The 14,077-nt window shown below is 41.9% G+C and overlaps 1 protein-coding gene across 11 annotated transcripts in view; it reads left to right on the top strand.

Moving 5' to 3' along the window:
• Positions 1-14,077, top strand: part of GRB10 (growth factor receptor bound protein 10) — a 395,303-nt gene that overhangs the window by 57,031 nt on the left and 324,195 nt on the right. For 2 of the 11 annotated variants that reach the window (XR_008844002.1, XM_056520336.1), the window contains exon 1: positions 10,968-11,015. The exons of 3 other annotated variants lie outside the window; for them this stretch is intronic. Coding sequence is in view for 7 of the 8 variants with exons in the window: in XM_056520336.1 (XP_056376311.1) it covers positions 11,012-11,015 (4 nt within the window). In the remaining variant the exon portion in view is untranslated. Of the gene's footprint in view, positions 1-10,963; positions 11,016-14,077 lie in introns of those variants that run through there. 6 more of the 11 variants (XM_056520338.1, XM_056520325.1, XM_056520331.1 and 3 more) reach the window with 6 other exon arrangements.

Here is a 14,077-nt window from a genome sequence, read left to right as displayed (position 1 = left end):
AGCCGATAATGCCCCGCACCGCGACCGCCGCCGCACCGAGACGGCCCCGACCCACCGCACCGCGTCGCACCCCCCCACCGTAGTGCTGGGCGGTATACCGGTATGGATTTTTGTCCATACCGCTATTCCGGTCGGGCCCCTCCCCCACCCTCCGAGTCAATAAAAAAAAATTAAACTTACCCGTAATGGGGGTGGTCCGGGCTATCCATCGTCCCTGTAGTGTCCGGGGGCGTTCCGGGTGAACCTGTCCGGGCTGTCCTTCTCCGGGGGTCATCTTCTCCACTTCGGGCAGGCTCCGGCCTAGTAGCTGCATAGACGCCACTACGCCGTGACGTCAGGTGCATCGCTGCGCATGGGCGTCGCTGCGCAGCGGCGTCTATGCAGCTGGAGAAGGACAGCCCAGACCGGTTCACCCTCCACCCGGAATGCCACCGGACACTACAGGAAGGATGGATGGCCCGGACCACCCTGACAGGTAGGGGGAGAGAAGCGGGTGGTGGCGGCGGCGGCCTATGGCACCGCAAAAGCCACTGCAGTGCATTGATTTAAAGCGCCCGCTTTAAATCAATGATCTGCAGCAGTGTCGCGGGGGGATAAATAGCCGATAACTTATACTGATATTCCGGTATAAGTTATCGGCTATCAGCCCTAACCTCCACCGATTATCGTTATCGGCCCTAAAAAACGATATCGGTCGATCCCTATTTAAAAGTGATTTCTTGGGTTTTTGCTCATGTAAGCCAAATTTATCAAACACCCCCCACCCCCTCGTGATAGTATAAATATGTTATACATAAGCAAAAAAATAGCAAGAAAAAAATTACTACAGAACTTGCTTACCAAAGCAACGATAAATGTCCCCGATTGTGTGCAGTGTTATAGGTCCCTATGGGAGCAAAAAAAGGGGAAAAAAAGTGAATAAAGATCATTTAACCTAATAAAAGTTTAAATCACCCCCTTTTTCCCATTTAAAAAAAGTGTAAATAAAATAAACATGTAGTATCGCCGTGTGCGGAAATGTCCGAGTTATAAACATATATTGTTAGTTAAACCGCACGTTCAATGGCGTACGCGCAAAATAATTCCAAAGTCCAAAATAGTGTGTTTTTGGTAACTTTTTATATCATGAAAAAATGAATAAAAAGTGATCAAAAAGTCAGCTCAATACAAAAATGGTACCGATAAAATCTTCAGAACACGGTGCAAAAAAAATTAGCCCTCATACCGGCCCATACACGGAAAAATAAAATATATATAGGGGTCAGAAGATGACCATTTTAAACGTATAAATTTTCCTGCATGTAGTTGTACTACAAAAAAAAAAAAAAAAAAAAAAAAACACAATATCAAACCTATATAATTAGGGTATCATTTTAACTGTATGGACCTACAGAATAAAGAGAAGGTGTGTTTTTTTTTTTTTTTTTTTTTTTTTTACCAAAAAATGCACTGCGTAGAAACAGAAGCCCCCAAAAGTTTTAAAAAAAAATAATTTCTTAAATGTTGTCGGACAATAAATTTTTTTTTTTTTCTGTTTCGCCGTGGATTTTTTGGTAAAATTATGACTAATGTCACTGCAAAGTAGAATTGGTGGCGCAAAAAATAAGCGATAATATGGAATTTTATGTGCAAAATTGAAAGCATTGATTTTTAGAAGGTGATGAGGAAAAATGCGAAAACGGAAAAACGCTGAGTCCGTAAGGGGTTAAGCTAAGGATATGTTGTAACTAGTGTGCCACTGTTGCCATCCTTAAGCCTGCCAGTACAGTTATCATTCGTTAGTGCATTGATTAAGCGTTTTATGTTCAACATTATTCAAGAACACGAACATTGTGTATTGAGATCTGTTCTATAACTATAAACTTATAAAACTTATAAATATCCACTAAATCTACCGACTATTATAGGGATGTGATCTCACCCTCTATTTCTGTAGTGCATTATTCAGGCATGTGCATTAAGGAATTTAGTTTTTAGATTTAAAGGTGTTCTCCCTTTTTTTATACTGTTTTTTGTGTGTGTGTATAAGTATGTGTTTTTTATTTTTTATGTGGGTTGTGATTATGTGTATATATGTTTTTTTTTTCTTACCTCTTTGTGAAGATCCGGAAGCTGGTCCCTTTTTTTTTTTTCTTCCAGTGGCTTGCTGAGTACCTCGGCCTCCGCCATGTTGTGTTCGGTAAGTGGGATGTCGGGAGTGTGTTCTTGCTTCTGTCCTTCCTATCTTCTGATGTCCGAGGCAAATCTTTTCTTCCTGTTTCTTCCGTGGCTCAGCGACAAATCTGCGGCCTCTTCTGACGCATGCGCTTGTGGTTTGTTTTTGTTTACCAATAAAGTTATTTTTGTCTAATTGACAAACTGTCTGCGCATGCGCCAGTATTCCAGTGCGACGCTAACAGCGTAGCATATGTTAGGTCTACGCTAATAGCGTAGCTTTGCGCAAGCGCAGACAGTTTGTCAATTAGACCAAAAAAACTTTATTGTATACAAAAAAAAACTACCTGCGCATGCGCCGGAAGAGGCCGCAGATTCGTCGCTGAGCCACGGAAGAAACAGGAAGAAAAGATTCGCCTCAGACGTCAGAAGATAGAAAGGACAGAAGCAAGAACACCCCTCCGACATCCCATATACCGAACACAACATGGAGGAGGCCGAGGTGCACAGCAAGCCACTGGAAGAAAAAAGGGACCAGCTTCGGGATCTTCACAAAAGGTAAGAAAAAACATATATACATAATCACAACCCACATAAAAAACATACTTATACACACATAACACATAAACATAATAACAAAAAACTGTATAAACAAGGGAGAACCCCTTTTAATGTGTGGTCTCTTAAATTGTAAGGGCAATAGATTATCATTTGTATGTTCCCTCACTTTTAATAGTATAGGAACAGTCACAGTGGTTGAGGCCATCCTGTAAAGTAAATGGGTCTCTCAAGAGGCAGGGACAGTGCTCTTTGGAGGGCTTGTAGTATAGGGTGGGCACCATCTCCCTTCTATAAGTGCATACCCCCCATTCAAATGTATTTGTTAGGTTAAGTTTCCACTTGTGTTTTTTTCTGGCAGTTTTTTTGAATACTGCCACTGCAGTTTTTAAGCCAAAGCCAGAAGTGTATTCATAAGGAATAGGAAATATCATGGAAGCAAGTATACTTCTCCTCCCTTATGGATCCATTTCTGACTTTGGCTCAAAACTGCAATGGCAGCTATCCAAAAACTGCCAGAACAAAAACCCAAGTGGAAACTTAGCCTAAATGAACACAGGATCATTAGTCCACTTGCATGAAGAGCAGGAAGGGGTCTGTGAGCTCACAGTAGTGGAATAGTCCCCTATGGGGATTAAAAATGGTGACTAAAGTATTACAAAATATTGGTGTGAATAAACTATCTTAAGTTTAGATCACCCTTTTAAATAAAATATTGTAAACAAAAATGAACAAACTGTGTGTTTATTGGGGTATAACATGCACCCTCATTTTTACTGGGAAATCTGAGTTAAATTTTTTTTTTTTTTTTTTATTACCGTAATGACTTGGAAGCTCTGAACTAAATGCCTCATCGTACCCTCAACTTGAAATTCACCTGCACCTCAGTTTTTCCCTTTTTGCCTCACAACCCCCTCAGCAGCCGACGCTGGTCACTGTTCTAAGTGGCCGTGGCCAGGCTGCTGATCTTTAACAAGCAGTCGGTACTGCGGCCACTTTAAATCTGTGACCTGCACATGTATTGGAGTAGAACACGCAGGTAGGGTTTTTTGCCTTAAGTTTTAAAAATGCGTGTTATACACTGATAAATACGGTATTTGGCATCGCAGCATGCAGAAATGTCAGAACTATTAAAATAGAATATTAGTGAATTCACACAGTGAATGGCATAAATTAAAAAAAAAAAAAAAAAAATACCAAAGACCAGTAGTGATGACTTTTGGTAGCTTCATATACCAGAAAAAAATGACCAAAGGATCAAATTATATCAGAACAAACTATAAACTATAGAAAAGCCAAAACGTAGCCCTTATACAGGCCTGTATACAAAAAATAAAAGGTATAGGGTTCATAAAGGACTATTTTGTAAGCATTCTCGTGTGTGTGTGTGTGGTGTGTTTTTTTTTTTTTTTTATTTTTTTTTTATTTTTTGTGGCTTTCACACAGGCATATTACTTAGGATTACATTTTTTTTTTTTTCCCTTTTTAATATAGGGCTAACAATATTCTAAGGCTATTGACATAAATGCACCCTTTTGCCATCTAAGGAAGAGCCGGCTCGTCTTAAGATTGCAAGCGTTGTATGCTGTTGGGCACATGACTCAAGCCTGCACCTTACCGGCCTGCCCCCAAGCTGATTCATGTATCTGGGGGCTGCCGTTGATAGGCGACTTATGGCGATCGCTGCTGTCAAAGTTGACAGTGACATCTAAACCTTTAACCTGTCCCTGGTGTTCCCAAGACAGACCATACATGCTGGAAGTTGTAGTTATGCAACAGCTGGAGGCTCACTCGTTGCAAAACACTGAGTTTGTTAACGGAGTTCGCAACCGGTGTGCCTTCAGCTGTTGCATAACAAAGAGTCCCAGCATGCCCTTCGGGTAAGTGCCTGCTGAGAGTTGTAGTTTTGCAACAGCTAAAGGCACACTGGTTGTGAAACACTAACTCTCAGCATGCACTTACAGCCGAAGGGCATGCTGGGACTTGTAGTTATGCAACAGTTGGAGGCACACCGGTTGCGAACACAGTTAACAAACTTAGTGTTTTGCAACGAGTGAGCCTCCAGCTGTTGCATAACTACAACTCCCAGCATGTATGGTCTGTCAGTGCATGCTGGGAGTTTTTCAACAGCTGAGGTTATCATTTTGTATACTTTGAGGGGTGCAACTCCCAGCGTACCCTTTGGTAGTTTGTTCATGCTGGGGGTTTTTCATAGAAAAAATGTGCCGCCAGCTGTTACATAACTACAACCCCCAGCATGCATAAACTACCAAAGGGCATGCTGGGAGTTGCAGTAGTGCCTTCTGCTGTTGCATAACAACTCCCAGCATGCCCTTTTGTGCATGCTGGGAGTTGTTGCTAAGCAACAGCAGGAGGCCAGCCTTACCACCTGTTGCTGCTCTGCTGGATTCTGCTTGCTGCCGCCGTCTCCACACCAGGGGCCATGATGCCGGGGATCAGGGGCCTCACTCCCGGCACCCGCTCTTGCCCTCTGGAATAGGGGCTCAGACTCTCCCCCTCCAGTGCCACCTCACTCCTGCTGCTATAGGGTGATAGGTGCTATAGGGTGATAGGTGCCGTCCGACACGGTTGGTGTGTCAGTACCCCCCTAGGGTTTTGCACAGGGTGCCTGCTGAATGATTTCAGCTGGCATCCCGGTCCTGCCCGGCGCGTGGTGGGGGCCGGAATTCCCACAGATATGCCCTGTGTCCTTCCTTTAAAGGACAACTGTAGTGCAAGAATATATATTTATAAATATTCTCCATCCCTGTGCCCGGGCCTCAAAAAAAATAAACTTTAACATACCTTCCTACGTGCCCCCTTTGGTCCGGCACAGGCCTCACGGTCGGTGATAGGCTGAGCCCTCTGTCATGTAAGGAACTCTGGCCGGCTTCTTACATGACAGTTGGCTCAGCCTATCACCTATTCTCGGCAGTTCCTAGCTGCGGTCAGCAGCCACGGACCCACAGGTAATGGCAGACATCAGTGATCGTGCTGACATCTGCCATTAACTCCTCAGATGCGGTGATCAATACAGATCATGGCATCTGCAGCAGTGCAGCACTTAAAATAACTGATCTAATCGCCCCTTGTCAGATCAGCCAAGATGGCGGACTGAGGTCCCCTCACCTGCCTCCTTCAGTCTCCCAGGGTCTTCTGCACTGATCTGCCTTCCAGCAGACCAGAGCAAAGATCATATACTGATAATACTGTTTAGTGCTATGACCTATGCAGGGGTGTGGAAATAAAAAAAATAAAATAAATAAATAAAAAAAAAACTTGTCCAAGGGACTAAAGTGGAACAAAATCTACTTTTCCGTCAAGAAAATCCACTTTTCCTGGAAGATAAAATATATTCAACCAAAATAGTATGTAAATAAGGTCTTCTAGTTTCTGCACTTTCACTTTTTTTTCTCCTCATCCTAAAATAGCCATAACGCTTATTTTTCCCATCAACAGACCCATATGAGTCTTGTTTTTTTGCGGGGCCAAGTATACCTTGAAATGACACCTTTCAGTTTTCCATAACTTGTGCTCTGAAGAAAAAAGAGACCTTGGTCTTTTTGGAAAGCACATTTTGCTGAAATGGTTTTTGGGGGGCATGTCTCATTTAGGAACCCCCCATGGTGCCAGAACAGTGAAAAACACCCCACATGGCACAGTATTTGGGAAACTACACCCTTCAAGGAATGTAATACGGGTATAGTGAGCATTTACACCCCACTGGCATTTGACAGATCTTTGTAGCAGTGGGCTGTGCAAATGAAAAATGAAACAACCTGTGGGGTGTAAATGCTCACTATACCCGTATTACATTCCTTAAGGGGTGTAGTTTCCAAAATGGGGTCACATGTGGGTATTTTGCGTTTGTCAGAACCGCTGTAACCAGCAGCCACCCCCTGTGCAAATCACCAGTTTAGGCCTCAAATGTACTTGCGCTCTCACTGCTGAGCCTTGTTGTCCGGTCTGCTGAGCACTTTTACATTGGCAAAGCATTTTACATCAACATATGGGGTATTTCCGTACTTGGGAGAAATTGTGTTCCAAATTTGGGGTCTTAATGTCTAAAGTATAAAAATCCCCTATGACGTAAGGTGTAAAACTTTAAAAAAATACAAATTTTGGACTTTTTTTTTTTTTTTTTTTTGTCACATCAAACTGCAAAAAAATACACTACAGATCATGGGGGGGGGGGGGGGGGGGGGGGGGTTTACCATGCATTTTAGGGTAAAAATTTTATGTCAACTGGTCAAGCAAAAAAGTTATGGATTTTAGAAGAGGAGGGAAAAATAAATTCAAAATTAAATTGGGTGTTTCCCTAAAGTAAACGATGGGTTGTGTCCTTAACCCCTTAAAGTGAAAAATGGGCTTTGTCCTTAACGACGCCGGACGTAAATGTACATCCTGGTGAGCTGATACTTAATGCACCAGGACATAAATGTACATTCTGGTGCCTTAAGTATCAGCTCACCAGGACGTACATTTACGTCCTATACATAACTGGAAGTATCGGAGCGATCCTCAGGTCATGTGCGGCAGGTCCCGGCTGCTGATAGCAGCCAGGGACTTGCTGGTAATGGCAGACATCTGCGATCGCGTGGATGTCCGCCATTAACCCCTCAGATGCCATGATCAATACAGATCACGGCATCTGCAGCATTGTGGTCACTAAAATGGATGATCGGATCGTCCGCAGCGCTGCCTTCCACGGGTCGTCTTCTCTGGTCTGTGATCGAGCAGACCAGAGCAGAAGATGACTGGTAATACTGATCACTGCTATGTCCTATGCATAGCACTGAACAGTATTAGCAATCGAATGGGACTATTAAACTGTAAAAAAATTTTTAAACCCCCCCCCCCCCCCTCCTCCCCAATAAAAACGTAAATTATCCCATTTTCCTGATTTCACCTCAGTGTAAAAAAATAAATAAAAGTATACACATATTTGGTATCGCCGCGTGCATAAATATCCGAAGTATTAAAATAAAATGTTAATGATACTGTACGGTGAACGTAAAAGTAAAAAAAAGCTGCTTATCTTATTTTTTTTAACCTTTTCTAAAAAAAAAAATGATAAAGTCACTAAAAAGTACAGATCACGGCGCAAAAAATTTGCCCTCATACCGCCGCTAATAAGGAAAAATGAAAGTTATAGGTCTTCGAAATAGGGGGGTATTAAATGTACAAATTTGGTTTAACAGTTTGCGATTTTTTTTTTTATTTTCTTTTGCGCAAGAGTAATAGAAAAGTATGTTATCAAGGGAATCATTTTAATCGTATTGACCCAAAGAATAAAGAACACATGTCATCTTTACCGTAAATTGGACGGCGTGAAAACGAAACCTTCCAAAATTAGCAAAATTGCTGTTTTCTTTAATTTCCCCACACAAATAGTGTTTATTTATTATTTTTTTAATTTGGTTGCGCCATACATTTTATGGTAAAGTGAGGTAATGGAACTACAGCAGACAACTGGTCGCGCAAAAGACAAGCTCTCCTACTAGTCTGTGGATGAAAATATAAGAGTTATTTTTTTTTTTTTTTTTTTTTTTTTGAAGGTGAGGAGGAAAAAACAAAAACGGTAAAATATTGTACCCCTTAAGGACCAGAGCATTTTTCGTACATCTGACCACTGTCATTTTAAGCATTAATAACTCTGGGATGCTTTAACTTTTCAGTCTGATTCCGAGTTTTTTTTCGTGACATTTTCTACTTTGTTAGTGGTAAGTTTTCGTCCATACTTGCATCATTTCTTGGTGAAAAATGAAAACATTTTATGGAAAAATTTAAGGGGAAACTACACCCATCAAGGATTGTAACAAGGAGTACAGCTTAACAACCCACAGGTGTTTGACGACTTTTTGTTAAAGTCTGTTGTGTAAATGAGAGAAAAAAATTCATTAAAATGCTGGTCCCCCTCCCCCCTCCAATATTACACTTTTACAAGGGGTAATAGGAGAAAGTGCCCCCCAAAATTTGTAACCCCATGGAAATAACCCATATGTGGATATCTAGTGCTCTGCTGGTGCACTACAATGCTCAGAAGGAGGAGCGCCATTGAGCTTTTGGAATTACATTTTTTCATTTTCATGGACCACTGTTCAAAAAATCTGTTAAATGCCAGTGGGTGTAAATGCTCGCTGCACCCCTTATTAAATTCTGTGAGGGGTGTAGCTTCCAAAATGGGGTCACATGTGGGGGATCCACTGTTATGGCACCATGGGGGCTTTGTAAACACGTGGCCTTCAATTCCAGACAAACTTTCTCTCCAAAATCCCAATGGCGCTCCTTCTCTTCTGAGCATTGTAGTTTGCCCACTGAGCACTTTAGAAGAAATGGGGTTACAAATTTTTTTCCCATTTTCCCTTGTGAAAATGAAAAATTTTGGGTAACTCCTGCATTTTTGTGAAATATTATTTTTTTTTTTTTTTCATTTTCCCATCCAACTTTAATGAAAATTCTTCAAATACCTGTGGGGTGTTAGGGCTCAATATACCCCTTGTTACATTCCGTGAGGGGTGTAGTTTCCAAATTGGGCTCAAATTTATTTTTTGCATTTATGTAAATCGCTGTAAAATCAGCCACCCCTGTGTAAATCACCAATTTAGGCATCAAATGTACATAGGAAGCCACAGATAGCGGCGGAACGCGTGGAGCTGCTGTGGTCCCCTGTCCTGGTGAGGTATCCCTGGGTCATGTATTTATATGTGTGATCAGTGATTTTCTTTCTCTGTATGGTATTGGGCAATTTATTATTTATAGTTGACTCTTGACACACTGTCATTTTTGTATTTGCCCATACAGTGGCAGGATCTTCATTCCCTTGTTTGTTGGGATACCCGCCAGGGACCATTGTTGGTCCTGCAGGGGGCCTTAGGTGTTTTGTAGGGCTATAGCCCTCCACCGGATTTATGTATATGTTTTCAAGTGGTTTTCTATTTTGGTGTTGCTGCTTTGTGTGTTATCAATAAAGATTTCGTTTGTACGATTTAGTGGTGTGCGTCATCTATAGTGGTTACTTTCTTTCTTTTTGTGGTATAGTAGTTGTTTAACCACTGGCTGCACCCGCATGTGTCTGTGGTGCCCATCTTGTCATTACTGTCAAATGTACATAGTGCGCTCTCACTTCTGAGCCTTGTTGTGCATCCGCGGAGCATTTTACGCCCACATGTTTTTTTTGTTTTTTTTTCGTACTTTGGGGGTCTTTTTTTTTTTTTTTTTTTTTTATTTTCCCCCCCTTTTACTGCTTGTGAAAATAAAAAGTGAGGCAACGCCAGCATGTTAGTGTAAACTTTTTTTTTTTATTTATTTATTTATTTATTTATTTTTTTTACACGAATGGGCTGGTGTAGTCCCCAAATTTTCCTTTTCATAAGGGGTAAAAGGAGAAAAAAGCCCCCCCAATATTTGTAGTGCAATTTCTCCCGACCACGGAAATACCACGGCCCTACATATTTTTGTATTTCCTTGAAATACGACAGGGCTCCGAAGTGAGTGCCATGCGCATTTGAGGACTAAATTAGGGATTGCATAGGGGTATTCTACGCCAGTGATACCGAAACAGGGTGCCTCCAGCTGTTGCTAAACTCCCAGCATGCCTGGACAGTCAGTGGCTGTCCGGAAATGCTGGGAGATGTCATTTTGCAACAGCTAGAGGCTCCATTTTGGAAACAGTGCTGTACGATACATTTTTTTTTCACTTTTATTGGGGGGGGGGGGGGGGGCAGTGTAAGTGGGGTGTATATGTAGTGTTTTACCCTTTATTTTGTTAGTGTAGTTTTTTTTTTTTAATTTTTATTTAGGTTACATTCACACAGGCGGGTTTACGAATGTTTCCTGAAGCAGGAAAGTTCAAACTGCGGGGGGGTTGGGGGTATGAACGACAACCTTCAGCTGTTTCAAAACTACAACTCCATGTACAGACAGACCGTGCATGCTGGGAGTTGTACTTCGGTTAGGTTCTGTTACCTAACTCAGTAGTTTCCAACCAGTGTGCCTCCAGCTGTTGCAAAACTACAACTCCCAGCATGTACTGATCACCGAAGGGCATGCTCGGAGATGTGGTTATGCAACAGCTGGAGGTACACAACTACAACTCTCAGCCTGCGAGACAGCAGTTTGCTGTTTGGGCATGCTGGGATTTGCAGTTTTTCAACATCTGGAGAGCTACAATTTAGAGACCACTGTATAATGGTCTCCAAACTGTAGCACTTCAGATGTTGCTATGCAACTAACCGGCTTCTGTAAGATCCAGTGAGCCGCATCGCTGTCCTCTGCTGCTGCTGATCGCCGTCCGCCGATGGGTAAGTGGACCTTCAGCACCGGTTCCCCCGTTCTGCCCAGACTACAGTGGGTGGGCAGAGCAGGGGAACCGAACGTTAACACCCCGCCCCCATCTGCTATTGGTCGTCGCTTCTGGGCGACAAATAGCAGGTGTGGCACCACTGCCACCTCACTCCTATCCCTCCCTTCAGGGGGATTGTATGTGTGTCTTGGACAACCCCGATCCCACCCCCTTATTTTTCAGGTCACCGCAGACCTATAGAACCCGAAATTGCCAGTGTGAATTCACCGGTGATTTGCGGCAATTGCCGACATGGGGGTCTCATTTGCACAGGATCCCCGCCGCTCGCGGCGAGGACCGAAATTTCAGCGGACTTACAGGTACGCATTTGGTCCTTAAGTACCAGCGAGCAAGGGCACCTGTGGTGGGGTTAAGGGGTTAATTAAACCGCTGGTTCAATGGAGTTTGTGTAAAAAAAAAAAAAAAAAAAAAAACAATGGTACTGATAAAAACTTCAGATGATGAGCCCTGTATGCAGAAAAATAAGTTATAGGGGTTCAGAAGATGACTATTTTCAAAACACAAATTTTGTTGCATGTAATTTTTATACCTTTTTTTTTGTAAAATAAAAGCTATCTACATTAGGTATCATTGTAACCATATTTACCTACAGAATATATTTATATATTTTTTTACTTCCAATTCTGCCCCACCAATAATTTTTTGGGTTTCGCCATAGATTTTGTGGTGTAATGACTGATGTCATTACAAAGTAAAATAGCCCTCATATGAGGTGCAAAATAATGTTTTATTTCCACCTCTCCTTCTAAAAATCTGAAGTGCATAAAATCAAAAATAGCCCTGTCCTGAAGGGTTTAAAGGGACACTACACTTTCATCAGAACTGTATTACATTTACAAGCAATATGTGACTATTGGGCTTTCTTTACACATTTGCATAGTGTGGTATGTTATACAGTAAAACAGACATGCATGTGTTAGGCTTATGGAAGGAATGCCATACAGTGAGCTAAATATTTGAAACTCAGCCACTGACCCCCAAAAAAACATTGTAAGAATAGGATCTTATGTTTCTCTACTGACCCCCAGTTCCCCCCTGGAAAACTCAAATATTTTTTTTTTCCCTCAGCAGAAATTCAATTTGTAGCAGGTATTGGTTCTAGCACCAGCTAGTTCAGCCATTAACCCCTTAAGGATCGGTGGTTTTTCAGTTTTTGCATTTTCGTTTTTTGCTCCTTGCCTTTAAAAAATCATAACTTTCAATTTTGCACCTAAAAATCCATATGATTGCTTATTTTTTGCGCCACCAATTCTACTTTGTAATGACGTCAGTCATTGTACCCAAAAATCTACGGTGAAACAAAAAAAAACATTGTGAGACAAAATTGAAAAACTTTTGGGGGCTTCCGTTTCTACGTAGTACATTTTCGGTAAAAATGACACCTGATATTTATTCTGTAGGTCCATACGATTAAAATGATACCCTACTTATATAGGTTTGATTTTGTCGTACTTCTGGAAAAAATCATAACTTCATGCAGGAATATTAAAACGTTTAAAATTGTCATCTTCTGACCCCTATAACTTTTTTATTTTTCCGTGTATGAGGGCTCATTTTTTGCGACGTGATCTGAAGTTTTTAATGGTACCATTTTTGCATTGATAGGACTTATTGATCGCTTTTCATTCATTTTTTCATGATAAAAAGTTACCAAAAATGCACTATTTTGTACTTTGGAATTTTTTTGCGCGCACTCCATTCACCGTGCGGTTCAATTAACAATATATTTTTATAAATCGGACATTTCCGCGCGCGGCGATGCCACATATGTTTATTTTTATTTACACTGTTTTTTAAATGGGAAAAGGGGGGTGATTCAAACTTTTATTAGGGGAGGGGTTAAATGATGTTTGTTCCCTCTTTTTTTCCCTTTTTTTTTTTTATATATATATTTTTCTTTTGCAGTGTTATAATTCCCATAGGGACCTATAACACTGCACACACTGATCTTTTACATTGATCACTGGTTTCTCATAGGAAACCAGTGATCGATGATTCTGCCGCTTGACTGCTCATGCCTGGATCTCAGGCACTGAGCAGTAATTCGGCGATCTGACAGCGAGGAGGCAGGTAGGGACCCTCCTGCTGTCCTGTAAGCTGTTCGGGATGCCGCGATTTCGCCGCCGCTATCCCGAACAACCCACAGAGCTAACCGGCATGGTTTCAGTTTCCCTTTAGACGCGGCGTTCAACTTTGAACGCCGCGTCTAAAGGGTTAATAGCGCGCGGCACAGCGATCAATGCCGCGCGCTATTAGCCACGGGTTCCGGCCGTTGTTAGAGGCCGGGCCCGACCCGCTATGACCGTGGCCCCGCATTATAGATCGGGAGCGGACACATGACGTTCCAATACGTCGTGTCCTTAAGGGGGTAAGAAATGAGCAGTCTCCATGGACATATATTCTTTCAACAGAATCTACTTTGAAATGGATTTCTTTTTTGGAATTTCTGCCATGGAAATTCTGTATTGGGAATGGTGCAGCAGAATCCCATTTGAAAACAATGGGAGGCTGCAGAATCATATTTCTGCAGCGGAATTCAGAGTCAACCTCTGGTAAAAAGCCATTCACACTATGGATATTCAAAGCAGAGAGAAGATGAAAGGTGGTGGCTGGGCTACAGCACCACAACTCCCTTAGCTGCTGTCTTGCTTCATTAGGTGAAATGCCCTCATAATGTATATTAGTGGGGTACGACACATTACATCTGGCTCTTACGCCATGTAGTTACCCTGTTACGCTGCTGGGTAAGGGCTCAGGGCTGCTTGCACATACTTGCAGCATCTGATGGACTCAACACTACTACTTGGAAAAGAAAACATCCCTGCTTTCCCGCTATACTGTTCAACATTTTGATGAAATTCTGCAATATATCTAATGTAATCTCTCGTACAATAAATACTCAGCAACTCTACTCCTGCCATTCAACTTATCACTACTTCATCTGATAGGACTCTATTATGACATACAGTTCTCTAGTCTACAGTGACCATAAATCTTTAC

This window comes from Hyla sarda, chromosome 5 (assembly GCF_029499605.1).
Source record: "Hyla sarda isolate aHylSar1 chromosome 5, aHylSar1.hap1, whole genome shotgun sequence".
NCBI classification, from domain to species: domain Eukaryota; kingdom Metazoa; phylum Chordata; class Amphibia; order Anura; family Hylidae; genus Hyla; species Hyla sarda.
This window is presented reverse-complemented; position numbering and strand designations above follow the sequence as displayed.